The sequence below is a fragment of the Girardinichthys multiradiatus genome, chromosome 3 (assembly GCF_021462225.1).
Source record: "Girardinichthys multiradiatus isolate DD_20200921_A chromosome 3, DD_fGirMul_XY1, whole genome shotgun sequence".
NCBI lineage: Eukaryota > Metazoa > Chordata > Actinopteri > Cyprinodontiformes > Goodeidae > Girardinichthys > Girardinichthys multiradiatus.
The window spans coordinates 6,703,934-6,728,262 of NC_061796.1; the positions used below are offsets into that span (position 1 = coordinate 6,703,934).

Genomic DNA, 24,329 nt, shown 5'->3' on the forward strand with positions numbered 1-24,329 from the left:
AAGGTAAAACGAACTCTGGTGTCTGACGTGGATTTGTATGCAGCCACCTGAGTCAGTACTTTGAAGAACTTCCTTCCTCTGCAGGTCTGTCTCTACCAGTGTTGGACATCTACACACTGGACTGTTACTCAGTCTCCAGCTCAGTCAGATTGGATAGAGATACTCTGCGATCATCGATTTTCACTTCCAGCTGCTAAAAGAATAGATCTAGAACGGAACTTTAACTGGGCCATGAATATGCTCTGATCCAAAAATCATCCTTTGAAGCTTTAGGACCAATAGGGGGAAGGTGCAACATAAAGAAGTTTGTTGTGGTTTGTTTAGTTCATTATTGCTCTGTTTCCTACTGCACAAAATTAGAAATTAAGTTTGATCATTATTTCATTAATGGCAAGAGCATTTACTCAACAAAACAGACTTGACTTAGCAGTGTTTGATGATGGTGTGTCGGTGTTGCAGGTTTAGGTCCATCTTTACGTCCAGTTACAAATGCCCAACATGCTATCTTCGTTTATACATTATTTCTATTGTGCCTTATTCTGCAGTGAGAGGCATCGTCAACACAAAACTTGTAAAAGCCTCAGGGTAAAAGTTAATTTAAGGAACAGTTAATTTCTTGTTCCGAAGACTGACAAGTGATATTCAAAGCAGAACATTTCATGTAGTAAGAGAGTGCAATTTCTTCACTTTTTGTTTAGCAAATATAGATTATTGTATTTTTATACAAAATGAAAAGTGGAAGCAGAGGTATGCGATGCAAATATGAAAGTCAAAGAATCCAAAGGGCTTTGCTTTGTATACAATTTTAATAATATAAGCTATCTTAATTTAGTTTAGAACTGCTTCCTAGTTCTAGGAAAGTGTTGGAAGCAATTCCCTGACAACAAATGGATTACAAAACGAAAGTCACACTGTCAATATGTGATACTTTCCATTTCCTCATCACACTCTCATCCTGTATGTTTGTGCCTCTGTTGTACTGCAACTCCAAAGTACTTTGTAACAGGTTATTTGCCCAGACACAAAGTTTATAATAGTTTATTATCATTAGAGGTCTGAAGCTCACAAGAGCCACCTAGTGGTTATATTTAGTCAAAGCTCCTAACCAGTATACCAATAACTGTTTCTTAAAGAGTCTACTGTATAAAACCTTTCTAAAAAGACAGGTGTGTCTCATTGGCAGACTGTATCTCTCAGACACAATCAAACCTGTAGTTTCTTTGTGGATTATATGAAATAAAAACTGGACATGTACATACTTCCTGTAAGGAAATATTTTGGTCCACATGACTCTTAGATCTTCATATGTTCTGACTGGTCCACCCAGATATCCTCTTTAATTATGGGGGGTGGGGGTCTACAGTGACTCCTGATGTCCTTTAACATCTCTCACTGACACGTCAGCTGTAGTTCATCCTGGGGAACACGCTCCAGGTTAATGTCCTCTTAAGATATTAGAAAGGGTCCAAATAGATCTGTCCTCCACATCTGAGCTTCTTGCCTTCACAAGGGCTCCTCATATGTGTGCTTCAGTACTAAGGAGTCACTTGACTTTGGCTCTGCATAGACTTCACTGGCAGGTCGAGGGCCACTGGCACGCAGAGCAGGGGTGCAGTAGCCATTAAACAGTACCCTGTGTGAAGGGCAGTCATACTGACTGGGATCGGAGGAAGCAGGAGGTCTGTGTGTACTGCTTCGAAGTAACCCCATCAAGGTGGGTGGTTTATGCTCAGGGGGCAGCTCGCTAAAAGGAGTGGCGTACTCAGGCTCCGGAGGAAGCGGTTCGGCATACTCTGGAAGGTTGCCAGGCGAGTCGTAATGGGCGCAGGTGAAAGGGGTGGTGTAGCCTTCATCTGAAGAGGGTCTGAATGTAGAACCAACCTTCTGTCCAACAGCTGTAATGGCAGGAGCCGCATAGTCTGGGAAGACAGGAAAGAGAAATTACGAAAACGACCATAAGACCGTCAACAAGTCACTTTTGTTTGTCAGGTGCTTCTAAATAAAACAGAATATCGCAGAAAAGTTTATTTAATTGAGAAACGTAGTCCAAAAATGAAATGCCTTTAGATCCGCTACTCACAGACTGATACATTTAAAAAAATGATTTTAGTTACAGAAATGTGTGATGGTCGACACACTGCTGATATGTCCAGCAGACAACCTTCGTGAGGAAGGTACGCCACAATGGCTTTTACATAACAAGCTGTCTGTTCACAACCATGCACTATTAATGGAAAGTTGAGTTGAAGGAAAAAAGATAACTGCAACTTTTAGGAGATTGTGAAGCAAAGCCCAATAAAAAGTCTGAGGGAGATTTTAAAGTGATTCCCCCGTTTTGAGTTGTGAAAAAATATATAAAGTAAACTTTAAGAGTCTGTTTTGGATCAACAATTTACTGTAACAACCAGCCTGTTTCCAGTTTCGAGACTAGACGTATTTATGTGAGAGCATGTTTCGGTTTAATGGAATCAGGGCGATGCACCGATCAAAGCTTTATTAGCCGATACTGATTTTCTTTCTATTCTTCAAAACGACTCATCTGTGTAAACTCGTAATTCCACAAATGAGTCGGTAAAAGCACCAAGGACACGAGAATAAAGGTGCAGCAAGTTCCTTTATGTCATTAGTTTTTAAAACGTCACTTTTAGCACCCGCCGGCTCTGATGTCGCTTCATGTAAATAAATGTTGACTAAACTTTTGTATTGAGTAGTGCTGTGCAAAAAAAAAACAAACAAAAAAAAACATCCAAATTACACTGAGGAAAATAACTTGACAATAATGATGATAAAGATTTAATATTGGATAAAGAGACACGTGGAAGAGTACGTGGATTTTGCAAACCTGCAGCAGGAACCTGATATGCATTATTTTATGCTTGTACTGAAATATTTTTGCACTGTACTACATATGGTTGTTGTACATCTATATATTCATCAATATATTGTTGGTTTGAAGAAGTGTTTTTTTGTGTGTTTACTTGTTATCCATAATATCTCGCAAATCTTAAGGGCCTTGAATGTTTTCTGTCATTCCTTTCAACATGAATCTGAGTTATCAATACTGTTTTAACTTGTTCTTTCAGTTTGTATTAAAGCCGTTGCGAGCTTAGAAACCAAATTGTTAATTTGAAACTGTATCGTGATAATTACTGAAATTGTTGAGAACAAAAAAAAAAACAAATAGATTTTTGTGTCCCTATTACCCAGCTGTAGTAGTATTTTTCCCTTAGTCGAAGGCTAACGTGGAGCTTTGGATGAGAGTTTTGGTCTTTCATTTCTCATCTCAGTTTTGATAGGTGCATAGACCCTCGCCTGACGTTATGTAATGATATAGTGGACTAATAAAATAACAAGGTAGAACCCTCCAAGTACCTTTTCAGAGCCGTTCTTTGATTTGCAGCTTTCTAATAACATAATTTTATATCCTGAGCAGCTGCTCAGCGGAGCTGCTCAGTTTTACAACAGGATTTATTAGAGGATTTATCAGTTCTGGGCGTGCCATCAGATGGTGATAAACATCCCTGGAGGTCCTCAAAAACACTTCCCACAGGAAAGAAATGGATTCTGACATATGGTGTATTTAAAACCAGCACAGTATAACTTATTTAGGGCTCTCACAAAATGTATATTTGTATCATATTATGCATACATAATATTGTACTTAATTCTAATAGATTTAGAATGATTGAATTGATGTAAAAAACAGGACCACAAACTAAAATTATTTCATTAATAAGAAAAGGAAGTTTGGAAATTCTTTTCTACCAAAAAGAAATCTTATAAGACTATGAGTGGACTTAGCTCCCAAACTCATCGCATGATAATAATTCAGGTTCAGATGTCTCAGAACCGACACTTTAGCTTCGTACTATCTGTGCGAAAAGCTGAGTTACAAGCCAAGGTGCTTGACGAGGCAGAGATGAGACTGATTAGCCTTTATCGAGCTCCAATTAAAGGGTCTATTTCAAAGCGACTGAGGTCCAATGAAAGGAAGGTTTATACAATGACCAGCGATGGGCTGAGCCAGGAGAAAGAATGGGCTGGATCTGCTCAAACTGACCGCTGATGACAGAGCCAGGAGCGAGCCGACAGCAGAGAGCAAAGAACAGAGCAGCAGGAAATGTTCCTCAGTTCTCACCGTTAACAGGGGGGCTCGGTAGAGCATCATGCACATTTCGCACCAGCGGGTAGGAGATCAGCTCCGACGGTGGACGCGAGAGACTCTTTGTCTTAAAAGTCTGGCAGCCAACTGGCGTGAAGACACACAAAGTTCAGCGTTTTTGACACTAGATTTGAAATTGTTAAATTTAGGAACTTTACTCACCTGTGGGTAAAGAGTTCTTCATTTGGGAGTCTTGTTTCCTACCAAGAGAACATATGAAGTTATGAAGTCTCTTTCTATGTAGTATAAGAGTGAAAAAAGTACTTGTTTTAAAAATGGCTTCAGTTCCTCATCTGTGAACACACTACAAATAAGATTTAAATAGGTTCTTATAGCCATATACAGTGCTGATGGGATGTTAACATTCACCCATAATGGGCATGAATGTCATGTTAATTTGGGGCTTTTATTGATGCACTAGAATCATTCTTTTTCTAGGGTTAAATGATGATACAACAAACAATTCAATGAACTTTTAAAAACAAGAACTGAGTGAATAATACCGGTCAAATAATTCATCAAGGTCCAAATCTAAGCGGTCATGTAAAAACATTTGGACATTCCATTAAATATCCAGCTGTTTATTAAAAATGTTCACGTATCGGCTGACATATTGTAGTCATCTGCCAGTCTCTAACATTAGTTTGATGAAACTGCTTTAGCTATGAAATTATGGGGTTTCTTGCATGTACATGTTCAGCCCATTTCAAGTAACTAGAAAAAAATAAGCTCAAGATCTGGACTTTGAGTAGGCCCAGGACTTTCCATTTGTCAATTCTCAATCAGTCCTTGGTGAATTTCCTGGTGTTTTTGGTCACTGTCATGTTGCAGGGTCCAGATCCGCTTCAGCTTGAATATTTTTATTTTATTTTACAGATGGTCTCAGATGTTCATCAAGCACCCTCTGAACCACGGGAATCTGTCATGAATTCTATGATGGTGAGCTGATCACCTCCTGATGCAGCAAAGCCTCCCCAAACCATGACACTTGCAGCTCTGTTGCCTCACAGGTGGTATGAGGTTCTTTTTCTGGAATGCTGTATTTGGTTTATGCCAAACATGTCCTCTGTTCTGAAATAATCTGTCCAATGAAGATTATTTCAGAAGTCCTGGGGCCTCATGTATAAAAGAGTGTGTAGCTTTCATACTAAAAGTTCGCAGTAGGGAGAAATTCAAAAACTTGCTACGCACAAAAAAATTCCGATGTACGATACTGTGCGTAGACATGTCACCGCACATGTAGCCTCCATACATCCCAATTTGCGGTGGATTTGACATAGCTGCACTTGGACCACCCGGTCCCCGCCCCTGAATACATATGCAGAGTAGTATAAATAGCTGGAAGTCACCCATCATGTGTCCAAATAACCATAGCAACGGTGCTGTGACAGTCAAAGAACCGGTTCCTGTCGGCAGAAAAACGAGAGACTGTGTCTGCACATCATGAAGGATGTTTGTAGTGAATTAAAGCAAACCAACAACTTCTTGAATGAGATCAGCGACTCAAACCTGACTTGAAATAAAAAGGTTGTTGGCTCGAACCCGTTAAGTTCTACAATGTCTGCCTCACATCCACACGGCAGTAGCTGCTGCACTGAGCTCAATCATTGCTCAATACTGAAGCCACCATCGTGCACGGATTCTGCTTGAGGTTTGTTGCCAACACTTAGAATTCTTATAGTATAAAGGAATCATGAGTTGAGGAGGCCAACGTGCCACTGCATTAGTGAGACTCATTAGTGCATCATAAATAGGTTGCGCATATATTGAATGAAAAGGCCTTCTGTTCATAAGGCCCTTATAGCAGTATGAGTGCAGCCTATAGCTCTGATTACATTCAGCTGCAGATGAGAGTCACAATTATGGGGAAACCTTTTTATATCTGAACCACGGCCGACACATATGGCTGGCATGACCCAGCTCAGGGATGACTGTTAAAAACCTGATCTGTCAGTCAGCTCCTTCTGATAAGCTCTGGTTGAAAGGACCGGAGCGTGGTGAGAACTGGAACTGGCACCGGAGACGCACGATTTCTCCTGGTTTCCCCTCTGTAACACTGAGGCCAGCTCCCTGCCCTGGGCAATCTAAACCGACCAACAAGCCCTGCATCATCATGTGCTAGCAGGTCAGTACGATCTCTGAATAAAAACGCTCCCTCCAACTTCTTCCATCCTCCAGCTGGGCCAAAGCCATCATTCCACAGTTACGCGCAACTTTATGCAGCTATTTATGGACATGTGTGATTGTCTCCAGTTTGTCCACCTTACAGATAATCACACCTGACTTGTTAGGAATTAATCTGCTCATCCAACACCGTTTTATTTTTCAGTGAGAATGAGTGCCCCCTTAGTTGATCCGCATGCATTTTATGCTCCTTGGCGCACAGATCGATGCGGAATTACACCCACAGGTGACAAAAACAGAGGAGGTTTTACAGTTTACATCCGACTGAGGTTGGTTCCATCATTTTCTGAGGTGCTACGTAGGACGCTAAATGTGATTCAGTTTGATGGCCATAAAAGCTCAAACTCGTGAAAAAAGCACCAGGTTTGATGCTCTATGAATTAAATAAAGCTGAATGGAGTCATATTTCAGTGGATTTAGGTGACTTTTAGTTTTTCATAGTTTATTATTGTCGAGTAAAAAAGTTTGCGTGGCTTCCGCACATTTTCACGGAATGTTCATTTTTTGTACACGCCAAGTTGCGCGTAAAACATTGCGCCACAAGATTTTTGTGCGTAAATACGCTTCGTACATGAGGCCCCAGGTCTGTGTCCATGCTCTCTCTAGCAAACTGACCTTCATGTTTTTCTTGGAGAGCAAAGGTTTCCTTCCTGCACACCTCTCCAGAAATAGGAACTTATGCAGTCTTCTTCTGGTTGTACAGACAAATGATGACATCATACAGTTTTTGGAGACTTCTTTTAGCATCTTAAATGGTAAATGGACTGAATTTAGATAGTGACTTTCCAGTCATACAGACCGCTCAAAGCGCTTTACACTAGAGCCACATTCACCCAATTGCACTCACTAATGCTCACACATTCATACACCCATTGGTAGGCAACTTGAGGTTAAGTGCCTTGCCCAGGGGCAGATTGACAAACAGCAGGAGGAAGCTGGAATCGAACCCACTTCCTACTGAGCCACAGTCGCCTCAGTCTGTGTAGACTGACCGAACGGTCAGCCTTTCAAGCTGACCGTTCAGCTTGAAAGGCACATTTAGTCAAATACAAACTGGGAGTGTATGATCATATTTGAGCCTGTACGTCTAATTTAGACCCCATTTAGAAAAGAGAAAATCTGCAATTAATTTTAACTTGTTAACCAAGTTCTTGCTACTAAAATAATTAAATAAAATGTTCAAATGGATCATCAAAAGCCCAAAATCAATATGACGATCATGCCAATGGCGAGTGTTTGTAATCTTCTGACAGCTGAAAGATTCATCCACAAACAACCCCAGCAGACAATGTGAAAGTGAACTAAATGTCCAGGCGAAATCAACGCGAGCCGTGAGGTTTCCAACACATTGATGTACCATACCTTCGTTTCCACCAGATTCCAGCCAATAAACAACTCCCACACGTCACCAGACCCAGGACCACTCCCACTGCTACCATCACTGGCTGACTGGGACCTGCAAAAGAATGTGTGAGGACAGAGTGAAGTTCACTGAAACAGACTAAAATACAATGTTTTTCCTTTTTAAAGCACATACCTATTGTTTCTACAAGCAGAGTTTTCTCTGAAGGGGTGGGTGAGGGGCTCGGGTTCAGGGTATCCATGTTATATTCGATGGATGGAGATTCTGTTGGAAAAGAAGCAGGACTCAGGAACTTCATGTCTGTAACACCTGATGGATAGTGTAACCGTGTGAATAGATAATATTTGCCCTGAGCAAACAGGATGTGCTCACCTCCGGGAGGCCGTGACCTCGGTGTGACCTTCGCAGCGGGGCAGCCCAGAAGCTGAACTTGAGCAGATGCTCTTCCATGCCAGTTCAGCGGCTGAAGCCGAACAAATCGAGCAACAACTGCAGGAAACAGGTTGTTCAGCACCCTGAGGTGGCCATCTGTGTATGCCTGAAACACCTGGGAGCAAATAAGCACAAACAGAACGAATGTAGCTACTGTCAAAGAACTCTGCAGGATTTATGGTGACAAATGTTTTGTTACATTTTGTGTCTCCAGCAGTTCAGTGTTGGAAGTAACATTTAGGTGTTACTAAACTGGATCTGTACGTTTGCCTTAGCAAGTATCTACAGAATAGTCTTCATTCACACATGAAGCTAATATCTTCTGTGACCTGCAGATAGACGGACTGCAGGTCTGAAGCAGGCTTTGAAGTTCATACTGAAACACCAACCTTTTTTTCTTTGCTGACAGCATCTCTGTAAGTCTTCCAGCTCTTTCTGTCCTTGCTGGATTGCAGACTGTATGATTCTATGTAGTCCACTGATGATCCTGTTGTCACTAATCCTGGGGAAAAAAAACCAAAACATTATTTGCAATAATTACTGCCATTAACTTTGTGTACTCATTTTTTTTTTCTTTCGATAGAAGGTGCACCTGGCCCAGTGATTCAGTGTTTAGCTGTGTTTGTTTCTTAGAGGAAGCTAGCAACAAAGCCATTGCTACCCTTATCTTGGTCCCTATACTCCAGGGACTCCAGGTATTTTTCTATACAAGAAAAATACTCCAGGCCCGGGTTTCTGTGTCTATCTGTTTCTTTCCTGGACAAAATGTTTTAGAGAGCTATGGCTTTCCTAAAGAAAGTGTTCCTAGTCCAGTGTTTCCATTGTTTAGCTGTGTTTTTTTCATAATCAAACCCTAGGCAGATTTAGATTTAAATCGTCATTATATTTGAACAACATAGAAAGTACTCCTAGCAAGGAGATTCTATGTTTAACTGGATATTTTATGCTGTAAAAAGTATGTGTACTCCATTTTTCTTTCCAATAGAAAGTACTTCTGGCTGAATGCTTTTGAATCCTTTAGCTCTCCCTTTCTTCCCGGGGCAAACTTAATGGCCCTTTCCACTGGCTCGTTTTAGCTGGCGCGGCTCTGCACCACTCGGTTTCTCTCTGTACTCGGTACGGTAACTGTTGTGTTTCCACTGACCCCACAATGGCTGAAGCTATGGTGACTGAAGCCCCGCCTCCAGCCATGAGTGTAGAGCACTGTGGTGCTATTAACGTTACTGTGTTACATTGTCACATTAATCTGCGTGAAATGATCAAATAAATAAAAAAACAAAAGCATAAATAAAATAAATACTAATAATGTTTGTATAAATGTATTTGCAAGAATGTCTTATTTATGTTTTTATGTCTAAAATGATCCACTGGGATAATTATCTGGACCACAGCCCAGCCAGAACGTAGAAAATACGGCTCAGGGGTTCTGATGTCAGCGGGCTGTGGCAGGAGGAGCAGAGAGGAGAGACGTTGCTGTCTGGATGGTGAAGCTCCAAAGTTTGCCTGAAATTGTTACAATTTTGGGCTTTATGAGGAAGTTTTTGTTTCAGCCATGGCAATAATGAACACAAGGACTTTAAAGAGCAAAACCACGTGAAGTTAGTTTTAGCCTGGATATTCGTGCTCGGCGGATTCACCGGGGCTTTTCTCCTGTTTGATCCGATGCAGGCAGTCTGGCTACTCCCTCCTCCTGCAGACGCTGGTTTGCTTAAGGACCGTAAATAAATTTCCGGATCAAACATGTTGTTTCGTGGTGGTTTTGTTTTGTGTGTTTTGGGGGAAATGTTTGTGCCTCTGAACAGCTGATTTTACGTGTGATCAGCTGGTTTAAGATGTTATTACATACAGCGCTCTGCCTGCGTGTAATTCAGAAAGGTGATTTGTCCTTTTTCTTTTCTGTCAGCCTTCAGGCATGGTTTATAACCTGCTCTGGCCACTGTGGTCCTTAATATTACTGTAGTTGCTCTTGAGTTTTGTTAAATTTTCCCTGCACTGTCTCAACAAAAACCTTCTAATTTCTCCTCCTCCCACAGCCAATCAGTAAAAAGCAATGTGGTCACGTCACATGCAGTCCCTTCTAAGCCCCGGTCGTACCTGCTCAGGAGAAGGGACCAAAAAAGTAGGTACCGGTATGGAAAAAACTGTAATGGAAACGCTTGCAAAGCGAGCTGAGTGGAGTCGAGTAGGGCCAAATCGAGCCAGTGGAAAAGGGGCATATTTGACAAGAGCTACTGCTGCCAATGACTTTTTTCTATAACACAGAACTCCTGGACCATCTTTGTTTGCTCTGCGGCTCCTTCCTGTCCTTTAACCCCCCCTCCAGTTGGTTGGGAAGGTGGCCCCTTATACTGGGCTGGATTCTGTTGTATGGGTCTTCCTGATAAAGGGGTGCTGTTCCTGTTGCTGCATGTGTACTCAGGATGAGGCATTGCTGCAAAGTCAACGAATCCATTCAACTGGCTGGTCTTTCCTAAGGTGGCCTTTCTTAGGCAGAGATAGATTATTTATTTTTGCTGATAAGAAATGACATATCTCACAAAAATAAGAATGTACATGGGCATTATTGTGTTATTAGGATCAAACTGTCTTCCAATTGAAATCAAACAACTGGATTGCACTTTATGTTTTCATCTGGATTGATGAAATCAATAGATTCTATATAATTGGAGATAACATTAATTGGAACATTATGTAACATAAGTAAACACAATAAACATAAGCACAAATATATATAAACAAATATATAGTTTTACCTGTCAGAGTGCTCCTTTCAGCTAGCGCGATCTCCACCCATGGGTTGGGATCCCCGCTGTCTGCTGTCCAGGGCAGGAAGTCATGGCTTGACTCTGTGTTTCTGGAGGACGAGAACACTGTGTGCTCCTGACTGTTTTTGTCCCAGAAAGACGATGTATTTAGGGCAGAGACAGCCAGGATGTTGTTACATTCTGTTCGGGAGCGAGAGGAAAAGGTGAACGTGGCTGAACCATTGCTTTACTCCCTCTGCTCTACAGAAACGCTTGCTTCCTAATCATGTTTATACTGAAGAACATTTTTTATGCCATGCTGAACAGAGGAGATAGCTGGGGTGTCATGAAACGCAAACATCTCAAACACAGCAGCTTATTACAGGAAATAAACTCAAGGAATGTAAATAATTTGCTGCTTGAGAGAAAAGCCTGTATGATAAAAAAAAAAAATGCTCCTACCTCTGCTAAATAGCAGCTTCTTCTCAGATAATGACCCCCTGTCAAAACAGTATCAAAGAAAGGTCAAACTGGCTGCTGACAAACATTAGTGGGATCTTTCATTGTGAGCACAATGCAAAAACTAACATTTTAGAGAGGATTCCATTGGCGAAGGTGGATTCATAGAAGGTAAGACTTCTCCCTTGACTCACAGTGACCCGACCTCCCAAAGTATCAGATGTGGCTCCACCATGGACCGCAGACTTGCACAAGACCGACGTCTGTGGCAGAAAGAACAAATATAGTACTTTTAAACTTAAATAAACTTTGAAGTACAGCATGGTTTGGCAAAGGAAAATGTACCCTTACATCTCTGTAACCCTGCTCAGAGTTTCCCCAGATGTCCCCCGGAACATTCTTGCATCCAGCTGGGCAGTACACACTGGGGAGCAGAATCATAGGTGGGAAGGAAGCTCCACAGACACATACAGCGCCTTGCAAAATGATTCAACAACCCTTGAACTCTTCCACATTTTGTCATGTCACAACTACAAATTTGAATGTATTTTATTGGCATTGTACGTGATTGACCAACCCAAAGCAGCCCATAATTGTAAACAGGAAGGAAAAGGGATGTTTTGTTTTCAAAGGCGTCTAGAAATAATCAAGAGCGTCTAGTTGTTCTTAGTTTGTTTTTTTCATAATAATTTATTTGAATCATCTTTCAGATGTCACCTAATTAATAACTAGTCCATCTATGTGCAATTTATTTTATATAGAAATACAGCAGTTGTGTGAAGGCCTAAGAGTTAGACAACATCTAAGAACAAATGGGGGCACCTTTCAATCCATCAGCCAAAAATGAAAAGCCCACAAAAACAGATGGCTGATGGTAACTCTGGACGAACTTTGGAGACCTACTCTTTGGCCTACATGCAAAAGCTCTGTGGGTGTATGAAAACTAACACTGCACATGACTCTGACAATACTTTCCCCACAGCGAAACATAGTGGTGGCAGCATCATGCTGTGGAGATTCTTCTCTTCAATGGGAGGGTTCAGATCAAAGCAATTAAAGGAGATGTTTACAGATGCTACCCATCCATTCTGACTGAACTTAAAATGTTGTTTGTAGCCTCCAACAGATTTTCTTCCCTGATTGCTCTCCATTCAGCTCCATCCATTAGCTCTGACCAGCTGCCCTGTTCTTGAGGAAATGCATCCCCACAGTATGATGCAGCCACCACCATGTTTTACCATAGCAATGTTACTTGCTGCAACTACTTGGTGTTGGTCTCTCAAATAAAACCAGAACATCATTTAATTTATGGTTGTGATGTGACAAAATGTCAAAAACCTCAATTGGTTGAATACTATACAACCTTTTGGACCATACATACGTTAAATGCTGAAAGCTAAAATGGGATCCTCTCTGTAAACAAGTAATCAGATCTGAAAAAACAAAACAAAAAAAACAAGCAGATGCTAAAATGAATAAACACTCATAAAAGGTTTATGGTGTAGGAGTTGAGAGTGTGAGGCACTGTGTCTCTGGCTTACATAACATCACCCCAACCCACACACACACCGAAAAAAAACCAAACATACAACACAGATTGAGGATGAGGCAGGCTGGCGTGCTACATTAGGAGAAAGGCAGTCATCTCTGTTAATGTGACTGAAGCCTTTGTTGCTGTCCCTTAGTCACAGTTCACGAGTCTCGCCGACAGCTCTTCTGCGATCACAGTTAACAGAAAGAGGTTTGTGTCCGCGCACAAGGCCTCAGCTCCAGATGCTGCTGGATTTTATAAACAACAAAGTGAAAAACAGGAAACTATGATACATACTGCCCACTACAGAGAACCTCACGGAGAGAAAAGAGGACAATCTCTCATTATATCAGAGCAATCAGATGCACAATACACAGAAAGATCCATAACGGTCTGATGTTTAGTTCATTAAATAGCAACACAAGAGACTGTGTTTTTGCATCCATTCATATGTTAAAATTGAAAGCACCACTGCTGGATGATTTACAGCAGGACTCAGCAGCCGTTGGGTTAGGCTCAGAGGTCTTATGGGGTGGTGGTGGTGGTAGTGGGGGATCCACATACACATCAACACCATGGACACACACACACACACACACACACACACACACACGTAAATATTAACAGAGCGATGAGCACAAAAAAATAACCTGAAAAAGCTTGTAAATAAGAACACAGACAGCTACAGTGCCTTGCATAAGTATTCAGCCCCCTTGAAATTTTCAACCTTTTGCCACATTTCAGGCTTCAAACATAAAGATATAAAATTCTAATTTTTTGTGAAGAATCAACAACAAGTGGGACACAATCATGAAGTGGAATGAAATTTATTGGATGTGTCAAACTTTTTTAACAAATAAAAAACTGAAAAGTGGGGCGTGCAATATTTTTCGGCCCCCTTGCGTTAATACTTTGTAGCTCCACCCTTTGCTGCAATTACAGCTGCAAGTCGCTTGGGATATGATTATCAGTTTTGCACATTGAGAGACTGAAATTCTTTCCCATTCTTCCTTGCAAAACACCTCGAGCTCAGTAAGGTTGGATGGAGAGCGTTAGTGAACAGCAGTCTTCAGCTCTTTCCATAGATTCTCGATTGGATTCAGATCTGGACTTTGACTTGGCCATTCCAACACCTGGATACGTTTATTTGTGAACCATTCCATTGTAGATTTGGCTTCATGTTTTGGATCATTGTCTTGTTGGAAGATAAATCTCCGTCCTAGTCTCAGGTCTCTTTCAGACTCTAACAGGTTTTCTTCCAGAATGGTCCTGTATTTGGCCCCATCCATCTTCCCATCAATTTTGACCATCTTCTCTGTCCCTGCTGACAAAAAGCAGGCCCAAACCATGATGCTGCCACCACCATGTTTGACAGTGGGGATGGTGTGTTCAGGGTGATGAGCTGTGTTGCTTTTACACCAAACATATCGTTTTGCATTGTGGCCAAACAGTTTGATTTTGGTTTCATCTGACCAGAGCACCTTCTTCCACATGTTTGGTGTGTCTCCCAGGTGGCTTGTGGCAAACTTTAAACGAGACATTTTATGGATATCTTTGAGAAATAACTTTCTTCTTGCCACTCTTCCATAAAGACCAGATTTGTGCAGTGTACGACTGATTGTTGTCCTATGGACAGACTCTCCCACCTCAGCTGTAGATCTCTGCAGTTCATCCAGAGCGATCATGGGCCTCTTGGCTGCATCTCTGATCAGTCTTCTCCTTGTTCGAGATGAAAGTTTAGAGGGACGGCCGGGTCTTGGTAGATTTGCAGTGGTCTGACACTCCTTCCACTTCAATATGATTGCTTGCACAGTGCTCCTTGGGATGATTAAAGCTTGGGAAATCTTTTTGTATCCAAATCCGGCTTTAAACTTCTCCACAACAGTATCTCGGACCTGCCTGGTGTGTTCCTTGGTCTTCATGATGCTCTCTGCGCTTTGAACAGAACCCTGAGACTATCACAGAGCAGGTGCATTTATACGGAGACTTGATTACACACAGGTGGATTCTATTTATCATCATCAGTCATTTGGGACAACATTGGATCATTCAGAGATCCTCACTGAACTTCTGGAGTGAGTTTGCTGAACTGAAAGTAAAGGGGCCGAATAATATTGCACGCACCACTTTTCAGTTTTTTATTTGTTAAAAATGTTTGACACATTCAATAAATTTCATTCCACTTCATGATTTTGTCCCACTTGTTGTTGATTTTTCACAAAAAATTAGAATTTTATATCTTTATGTTTGAAGCCTGAAATGTGGCAAGAGGTTGAAAAGTTCAAGGGGGCCGAATACTTTCGCAAGGCACTGTATTATTCATGCACTAAATGAAGCTAAGAATATAAGCTTTCCATGCCTAGTAGGGGTTAGGCAGATGAGTAATATAAAACAATGTACTCCAAGATACTAATAATCCACCGTATTTATACATGTCACCTGTTGATATTGTGTAGCCAAGTAATTAGAGGAATTTCTGCAGCCCTACCTGGATGCTGGTCTGTTGCATAAGACAGCAGAAAACCTCGTCCAGAGCGGTGTGGGCCAGACATGAAGGTTATCGTCACTTCGTTGGTTTCAAGGGTCACATTCTTCATAGTTGCATTAATCTTCCCACACACTGGGCCTGGAAATAAACAACCAGCTGAAGTACAGAACAGCTGACAACTCTTGAGCAAAGTTAAATCGCTTCATTCGTATCCCTTGAACGTCTTCACATTTCATCACGTTACGAGTTTTATTTTGACTTCACGCATTAGCCCAACACAAAATAGCACATTTGTCTGCGGCTTCCCTGACTCCTTGAGTATTTGTAAAATCGCATTTAATTGCAAACACAGCTGCAGGGTGTTTATAGATATGCCCCTATCACCTTTGCACAGACTTCCATCCTTATTGCGAAACAAGGTGGCGGCAGCATCCTGCTATGGGGAAGCTTTTCTTCAGCAGGAAACAGGGAGCTGGTCAGAGTTTATGGGAATCTGAATGGGCAGCAGCTATTTTGCAAAGATGATTGACCAATCTTCCACGCTGTTAAGGTGGTAAGAGAAATAAATGATCTAAAAAGACTCAAAGCTGTAAATGTTGAAAAAGGTGGTACTACAAAAAATTGACCCCAGATGGAAAATATTCACTAACATTCAAACTCAGATTTTTATTTGCAAAAGTTTCTGAAACCTTTTCATCCTTTTCCTTCGACTGCACAAGTTTGCACTACTTTGTGTTGGTAACATGGATATCTTAATAAAATACATTAATGTTTGAGGTTGTAACGTAACAAAATATAAAAACGTTAATGGGGTAATAATACCTTTACAAGAACTTCATTTCTGCAGACTAACTAAATATCTTTCAATATTTTTCCTTAAGACTTTTGCTGCCTTTTGTCTAATTTTCAGTCCATCTCCTGACATATGAATCATTCAAGCATAAAAAAATCCCCTCGACCCAAGAGATTTGATCTCAAGGCATTTAGTTACTTTTTAGTCTGTCATCAAGACATCAATTTGTGCGCCAAAAGATGATCCCTTAATAACTATCAGCTGAAAACTGTTGAATCAACCAAAAAGATGAAGAATCTTTCAGGTCCTGTCTCAGAGCTTTGCTGCATGTGTTTCCTGTTGCACGAAATCACATTTTACGTCACTTTTCCAAGCACACGTGACACCCTGTATTATACTGCCACAGTCGGGTAGACAGGACTGGAAAGAGACAAACAGGCAATGTCAAAAGAAAATATATTAAAGGCCTTCAGAGAGCTACTGGAAGAATAATATAAAAAATATTATTCATGGTTGATAACTGTTGCACATGTCCTTGAACTGAACGATTAATCTTATTGATTTTTCACTAAAGCCCTTTAAACTTATGGTGCATTAATGACCGCGATTATTTAAAGAAGATACAGAGAAGCTACTTTGAACTCACATTTACAATCATAAGCAAACAAATGATCAGTGACTATACATGACGGTGCCCTTGTACTGATTACAAAGTACATTTTTTGGAGCTTTTCAATGAAGATAACTGACGCAGTATCTGTTTGCCTCAGAGGAAAGACGTTGCACACAAATCCCTGATAGTTATAGATGATCTACAGTAGACAGGAAACAGTGAAAACCAACAATAAATCCAACAGCACAATAGTTGTATCTCCTTTAATGTCCCAGCTTTGATTTTTGATGCGCTGTCAGAAATCCATCGCCTCAGGACACAACCTGATACAGCCGGTGGCAAAAAACACATGCATCTGTTGCAAAATAGGGTTCGTTTCCCATCGCTGTTTCAGCTGAATGGCATGCCTCAAGAGTCATGCCTGGGAGATCTTCAATAATGACACAGACCATAAACAAATCTGTCAGCGGGTTTCCTGGTAAAATGCTGACTGTGTCTGAGATCAGCGAGGACCGAGAACACCATCGCAGGTGAACTTACCAACTCTCCGTTCTCCGCTCTTGCCCGTGATCACTATAGACCCGTTTCTGCAGCCCGGGCTGCTCTCAATGTCAAAGTCTCCAAACAGCAGGCGCAGCGTCCGGCCCTCTTCCACATGGAGCCTCCATTTGCACCAGGCGTTACTGGGATAGGTGCCTGGGTAGTTGGGAGAGGCTATGGTGCCCGACTCTGTTCCCAGCAGTGCATGTCCACAACCGTTACCTAACACGAATCAAGAACAAAAATTCAGAGGGCAGGGAAAATAAATAAGTCAATAAATATATCGCAATCATTACCATTTTATGGTTTGGGTGTAAAGTCAACAAATAAATCCATTCCAAACACAAAGACACTAAAGGTGAATTATTAAATTACTTATCTATAAATGTAGTAAAATGTAGTATCTTAAGTATTTCTTAGGATTTTTGGTGATAGATCAACACAAAGTAAATCATAATTGTTAAGTGGAAAAAAACTGCTACAAAACATGTGCTACAGTTGCTAAATTGAATTTAGGTCTGGACTTTGATTGGGCCATTCAAACACATGAATATGCTTTGATATAAACATGTTGCTGTAGCTCTGGCTGTATGTTCAGGTTTTCCTGTCCTGTCCTGCTTTTACGTCAACATCCCCTCAGTCTCAAGCCGTTTGTAGCAGCTAGCAGGTTTTCTTCTAGGATTGCCCTTTATTAAGCTCCAACCATCTTGCTTTGGCCAGCAGAAGAGAAGAATCCCCACAACATGATGCTTCCACCACCATGCTTCCCTGTGGGAATGGTGTGTTCATGTTGGCCAAAAGGTTCAAATTGAATCACATCTGATCAGAGCACCTTGTTCTCCTTGTTTTGCTGTGTCCCCTAAATGCCTTTCGGCAGACTAGAAACAGGACTGATCATGGTTTTATTTAAACAATGGCTTTCTTCTTGCGACTCTTCCATAAAAGGCAGCTTTGTGGAGCACACAACTAATTGCTATGCTGTCAACAGATTCCCACACCTAAGCTGTGGTTTCCTGCAGCTCCTCCAGAGTTACTCTCTGATTAAAGCTCTCCATGTCCAGCCTGTCAGTTTTGGAGGTTTTACAGGTCCGTTTCTTAGTAGGTTTGCAGTTGTGTAATACTCTTTACATTTTTGAAAGGTGAATTAAATAGCGCTCCTTGAGCTGTTAAAAGGTTGGGAAATTATCTTATAACCTAATCCTACTTTAAACTTCTCCACAAAGTAATCTCTGTCCCGTCTGCTGCCTTCCTTGATCTTCATGATGATGTTTGTTCTCTGATGTTGTCTAACAAACCTCTGAGACCTTTACAGACCAACTACACTTATACTGTGCTTCAATTACACACAGGTGAACTCTATTTTATTACTTTCCAGAGGCGATTAGTTGCTCTGCATTTCATTTAGGGGTATCAGAATAAAAGGGGAAGCACAAAAAAGTACTTTATGTAGTTTTTCTTATGTGGTCCATCACATAAAATCCAAATAAAATACAGTGCTCAGTATAAATGACTACACCCCCCGAGATTAGTCAGAAAACCTTTAGTTTTCTTTCAGAATCAACATTTTCTATGCGGTACCATACTACAAAATACTCCCACAAACATGGGCCATCGATTGCAAACTAGATTTGTTCATTTGCACACAAATGAATAAATCGTTTTCCTAAGAAATTAATTCAAGCCCATGTGGCAAAAATGACTGCAACCCAACTAAAATCTTAAGAAAAAAAGCAAAACTTAACATTACAAAATTCTAATTAACAAGAATTGAACCACAGGTGAGTCTAATTATTTATTTAAGTCCATCAGACAAGTGACTTAAAGAAAACCACTTCCTATGCTTTAAGCAATGGCGGCACATGGAAGAGAAATGTCACAATGCCTGAGAAAGGAAATAATTTCTTTACACAAAAAGGTGAGGGCTCCAAAAATGCTACAGACGTAAAGATGGAAGCGCAACCATCTCGTCCAGGCCGTCCATGGAAGTTAACGCCTCGACAAGAACGTCTTCTGACAAGAAGGGTTAAACAAAATCACCATGCAAGCTCACATCAGTTAGCAAAAGTAGAAAGCCAAACTGGAGTAACCTTTTCCATATGGCGTGCACAGCAGAGGAATGGCATGCATGGCTATCGTCCGCGAAGGAAGCCTCTCCTGAAGCCCATGGACCAAAAAAAACCAAAAAACAATACGCCTAGAATTTGCCAAGGCCCATGCTGACAAAGATGGAGAGTACTGGGACTCTGTACTCTGGAGAAATGAGACAAAGATCACAGTTTCTGGAAGTGATGGCTTCAAAACTGTATGGTGTCACAAAGGTGAGGATTTCAAGGAAAAATGCATGGTGCCTACAGTCAAACATGGTGGCGGCAGTGGCATTTTATGGGGTTGCATTTTATTGATGGCGTCATGAACTCACAGATCTACCACTTGTGCATTTTTCCAACACGACAATGATCCAGAACACACATGCTTTTCTGAAGAAGAACAAGATGAAGGTGATTGTATGACCAAGTATGTCTCCTGATCAAAAACCAACTGAAGAGGCAAGTTGAGCATCACTCTCCATCCAGCATCCAGACTCTAACAGAGTTTGTTCTTAAAGAATGGAAAGGGATAGATGTAGCACCCTTTGTTGTGGGGTGCATTCATTTGTTCCTCAGCTAAAGAGTAAAACTGCAGATTTTATCACCCAGGTTATATTATTAACCTTTATTTCATGTTATGGAATTAAACAAGTGTTCTATAAAACTAGAAATTGTTCTTGTGTTTATTGAGATAGTGATTAAAATCTTACTTTTCAAAAGGGGTGTACGTATATATCCTGAGCACTGTACACTGACGTTTATTGTTGTAACGGGACAATATGTCAGAGAAATTAAAAGGACTATCGACTGTACTCAGTATTCATGTAGACTTTCTTCTAAACCCAGCTGTGAGAAGAGAAGAATCACTGGCTACATTTTAAAGCAAAGGCAAAACGTCTCAACCCCAGGCAGGTTGGTCATAAATTTCCTAAATTTAATTAACAGAATATTAAAAGGCATTGCTGAAGCATTATTGCAGGACAAATGCATAACAAGTCTCATCAGAACAGGCCCTGCAGACCTGGACATGTTTATATTCATGACACAACTAGCTGTGAAGGAGATTCCTCCGATCTTAAAACACGATGACCCATAAGCGGGGTAGATTGCCGAAATATTTAAATCAGCAATGATTAAATACAAAGTATTGGATTTTTACAGAGGAACCGTTCTGGAGGAAAATGCGCGGGGATAGTAAAACTTTTTTTTTTTGTGGGGAAGGGGGGAGACATTTTAGCTTTTGATTTATTACATCCTCTGACCAGTGACTGTGCTGACTAATACTTATACTGGAACAGAAAACACAAATGTTTAGATATGTAGTCTACTGTCTGTGCTGGTCATAGAAAAGAAATGAGTCAGTTCCCAAAGTGGTTACACAAAGATTAGTGCTGTGGAGGCTGCTTGTGTAAATCCAAACCCCCACAAAAACTCCGGAGGTGACAAGTTCCCAGAATGGTCAAAACCTGAGTAGGACACCGAGGCCAGTCTGAGTCTAAACATCAGGCTCCGCTATCCATGTCTTCCATATAAGGCTCCGAAACCCCCAGACAACCTTCCGCTCACCCTTTGTCTCCCCCCCCCAAACTTCCCAACAGCTCTACCATACCCACCACAGACCTTTGAATGCCGCTACCCCTTCTCAACTCCCCAAAGGATTCTCTGGAAATGCCACAGTGACATGCTGTCGCTGTGGGCACCAGAGCATGGATCTGTCACCTTCCGGTGGGAGGCCACAAAAGCAGCAGTGCTGGCCAGTTCCGGGTGGCTGGTAATTGTCTCCTTCTGGCTGAAATTCTTGACCTACAGTGATTCTCATGAATCTGCCTGTTTCCAATTTCATCTTAAAGCTGATGCAGTGCCTTGCAGGAGTAATTATATCCCTTGAACTTTTTGAAACCACTATCTTCAATGTATTTTATTGGGGATTTCATGTGATAGCCCAAAAAAATTTACCTTTGAACATCTCATGGGGCAGTGTTTAATCTATCTTCTGTAAATGAAAAGAGTACATCACAACTGCAAACAAAGAGCATTAATAAGAGAAGTAGCCAAGAGGCCCAGAGTAACTCTGGAGGAGCTGCAGAGACACACAGCTCAGGTAGAGAATCTGTTGACAGCATAACTATTAGTTGTGCACACTCAAAGTCTAGCCTTTATGTAAAAGTATGAGAAACAAAGCCCCCCAAAAAGTCCCAATTTGGAATTTTCCTACAAACCATGTAGGGATAGGCCTAGCAAACGTAAAACAAGGTGCTCTGGTCACACGAGACCGAAATTAAACCTTCTGGCCTACATGCATTACACCATTTGTAGCCGGAGATATAATACCACAACTTTTCAACGTTCCAGTGGGCATCATATTGTGGGGATGTTTCTTCGGGAGTGAGAGGGAAGCTAGTTAGATTGCAAGATGGAAATAAAAAGAAATAAAGGAAAACCCATTTAATGTCTTCCCTCTAATTTACAATTATGCACTACTTGCATGCTGCGTATGCATTCAGCTTGTCCTGACCAACTCAGGACATCCACAAAACAGGAACTGAAAGCGTCTGGCCAACTGAATCAAAGCACACCCGTAAATGCTGTTTCTCCACTCTTCCAGTTCCAGCTTTTTTTTTTTTTTTTTTTTCTGTTTTGCTGGCAGGTCCTTACAGGTCCACACAAGCAGACAGGATGTTCACCTGTCCTACCTGTCACTGCATACCTTCATCCCCCTACAATGGACCAATCACAGGCGTGTGGAACCAAAAAACGGGCTGGAAGAGCTCTCCTAAAACCTGTCCCAACCAAAGCGAGCAAAGTTTACCATCAAAACGTGATTCAGAATCTGCTATTTACCCTGGACTTAATCAGCTTCCGGTTTGTGAAGAAACCAAAGCCAAACAGCCAGACGAAAACAACAAAGAATATGATTTGTGGTATGGCTGTCTGTTGCAGTCATAGTCTACGTGTAATCATTTGCCTCTCTGTGTCTCTGTGTGTAAATATGCTTGCTGTGATTCATGCTAGGGGTTAAACCCAGTTTAGAAAAGCCTCTGGTAAGGATTGCTGGGAGCAGCAGGTAAACACATGGACAGGGGAAGACTATGCAAAGAATGCGTCTATCATATCACATGGGCGACCTTTGTACTTATAGTGCTGTATAAAATGCAGCATTTCTACAGTAGTATGAATAAATACATGAAGTCAACCATTTATTTTGACTCGTATACAGCAGCACATATGTCCAAACTGTTAGAAAATGTAATACATGGAAAACATGTATTGAACATGTTGACAAAACTGTATTTGTTTCAGAAATGAGTTAGCAGGTTAGGATGGTAAAACTTTAAACCATATCTTAAATCGTGAAGTGCCAGAACTTGTGGCGTTTCCGACATTATTAACACAATATTAGTTTGTAATACTACATCTCTACTAACAATATGTTTAAGCTGTTTCTCAGCAACAAACTTATATGATGTTGGACATTCAGTGTCACGTCACAATCATTATTTTACCAAAAGCGTCAACACAAAGCTGCTTTTTCTTACCCTCCTGACAGCGAACACCAACTAAACAGGCGCTGAAAGTAATCCAAAAACTAGGAAAAAGAAACTTCACTCCATCCTCGATGTTTTTGCTCTTTCCAAGCATGATTTCCAGCCCTGTCCGAAGAAAAAAGTAAGGTGCATACTTCGATGAGTCGAGTTCTCGCTTCAATAAAACCCGCAGCGTAAAGTCATGCGTATTTACTATTGGCCACGAGTCGTAAACTAGACTTTCTATTGGCTAGCGTGACTGCCAATCAAATGATCCTGGGCATCCCATTCGAAGTGTATGGTGTTCCAAATGTGTCTCTATTAGCTTGCTCCAGCAAAGTGGTTCCCAAAGGGTTTTGTACCACAGTAAACACAATGTTTTCCAGTGAACCAGGATGGAAGTAACCTAAAATAAATTCAAGGAAAAGTTTTACAATTTAATAAAGCTATAGAGGCTGATGCGAAATAAAAGGAAAAATCCCAAAAGCTTAAGGAGGACATTATATAAAACTATATGAACCAATGGATATGACGATTTTGTAGTTTATCCAGGGGTGCCCATGTCTAACAATTTTAATTATAATCAAAAACCTACCACTAAATACACAATGCTAACTTGGATGTACAGTGGATATCTGCAGTGCACATCATTTTTAGGCACATTAGGCCCATGCCTATGGACCCCGCGAGGGGACATGGGGGATTTGTTTTCATTTGCGTAGCCACGCAATACTTTTGCATCTGCTCGCAAAACCTTTGCGTTCTCACACGATACTTTTGCGTTCCCACGCTATCCTTTTTGGGTTCTCACGCAATAGTCTTTGCGTTATCTTGCAATACTTTGTGGGAGACCCGTTTTTGAGATTTATTGAGTTTTATTTTGAAATCGGCCTTAAATAAAAGGATCTTCAATCAGACTTAAAGACAGTTATTATCCACATGCTGTCAAACTGCTAAACTCTGGACAATAATACTGCACAAAACCACATCGGTGACACTTTATTTGCTTATTACTGCTGCATGATGTGTACTTTTTTTGCACGCCACTTTTGTTTTTATAGTGATTTGAACGGTTCGTCTTATCCTAAGCATTTAATCGCACTGTTGACTGCGTGTTAACCTGAATATGATAAATAAACCTTATCAATGTCATATCACTGCTGTTTGTTTTGTGAGCAGTTTGTCAAATGTGCTGCTGTTCCAAAATGCACAGTTTTCTCAATGTTATTAACAACTTTTTTGTGTATTAAGTATTGCGTGGGGACGCAAAAGAAAAAAAATTCCCCCATGTCCCCTCGCGGGCTCCGTACATGCCCGAGGCGCGGGATCGGGGCTGGGTAGGATCAGCGCCATCTACGCCATCTCTTTCTACGGCGCTGTGTAGGATGGTATTCTCTTTTGCATACGCC

The 24,329-nt window shown here is 41.1% G+C and overlaps 1 protein-coding gene across 1 annotated transcript; it reads right to left on the reverse strand.

Annotated features, from left to right (window-relative positions):
• Positions 1-1,022: 1,022 nt before the first annotated feature.
• si:dkey-34d22.1 (discoidin, CUB and LCCL domain-containing protein 1) lies at positions 1,023-23,106 on the reverse strand. The gene is made up of 15 exons (XM_047360598.1): positions 22,933-23,106; positions 17,310-17,531; positions 15,364-15,501; positions 12,726-12,777; positions 11,696-11,768; positions 11,474-11,607; positions 11,348-11,385; positions 10,895-11,086; positions 8,531-8,643; positions 8,082-8,256; positions 7,884-7,973; positions 7,709-7,802; positions 4,325-4,362; positions 4,139-4,249; positions 1,023-1,919 (listed from the first exon to the last, which is right to left on the reverse strand). Exons 1-15 carry the CDS (start codon positions 23,033-23,035, stop codon positions 1,504-1,506), a joined length of 1,989 nt encoding a protein of 662 aa, XP_047216554.1. The 5' UTR covers positions 23,036-23,106; the 3' UTR covers positions 1,023-1,503.
• Positions 23,107-24,329: the final 1,223 nt, after the last annotated feature.

What these genes read in the sequence shown, in the direction of transcription:
- si:dkey-34d22.1 (XM_047360598.1), bottom strand. Translation starts at nt 23,035, where the DNA reads ATGCTTGGAAAGAGCAAAAACATCGAGGATGGAGTGAAGTTTCTTTTT. An exon ending in GGAATCTGGTGGAAACGAAG is followed by an intron (nt 4,363 to 7,708) that starts GTATGGTACATC and finishes TTCTCTTGGTAG; the next exon opens with GAAACAAGACTCCCAAATGA. An exon ending in ACCGAGCCCCCCTGTTAACG is followed by an intron (nt 1,920 to 4,138) that starts GTGAGAACTGAG and finishes CTGTCTTCCCAG; the next exon opens with ACTATGCGGCTCCTGCCATT.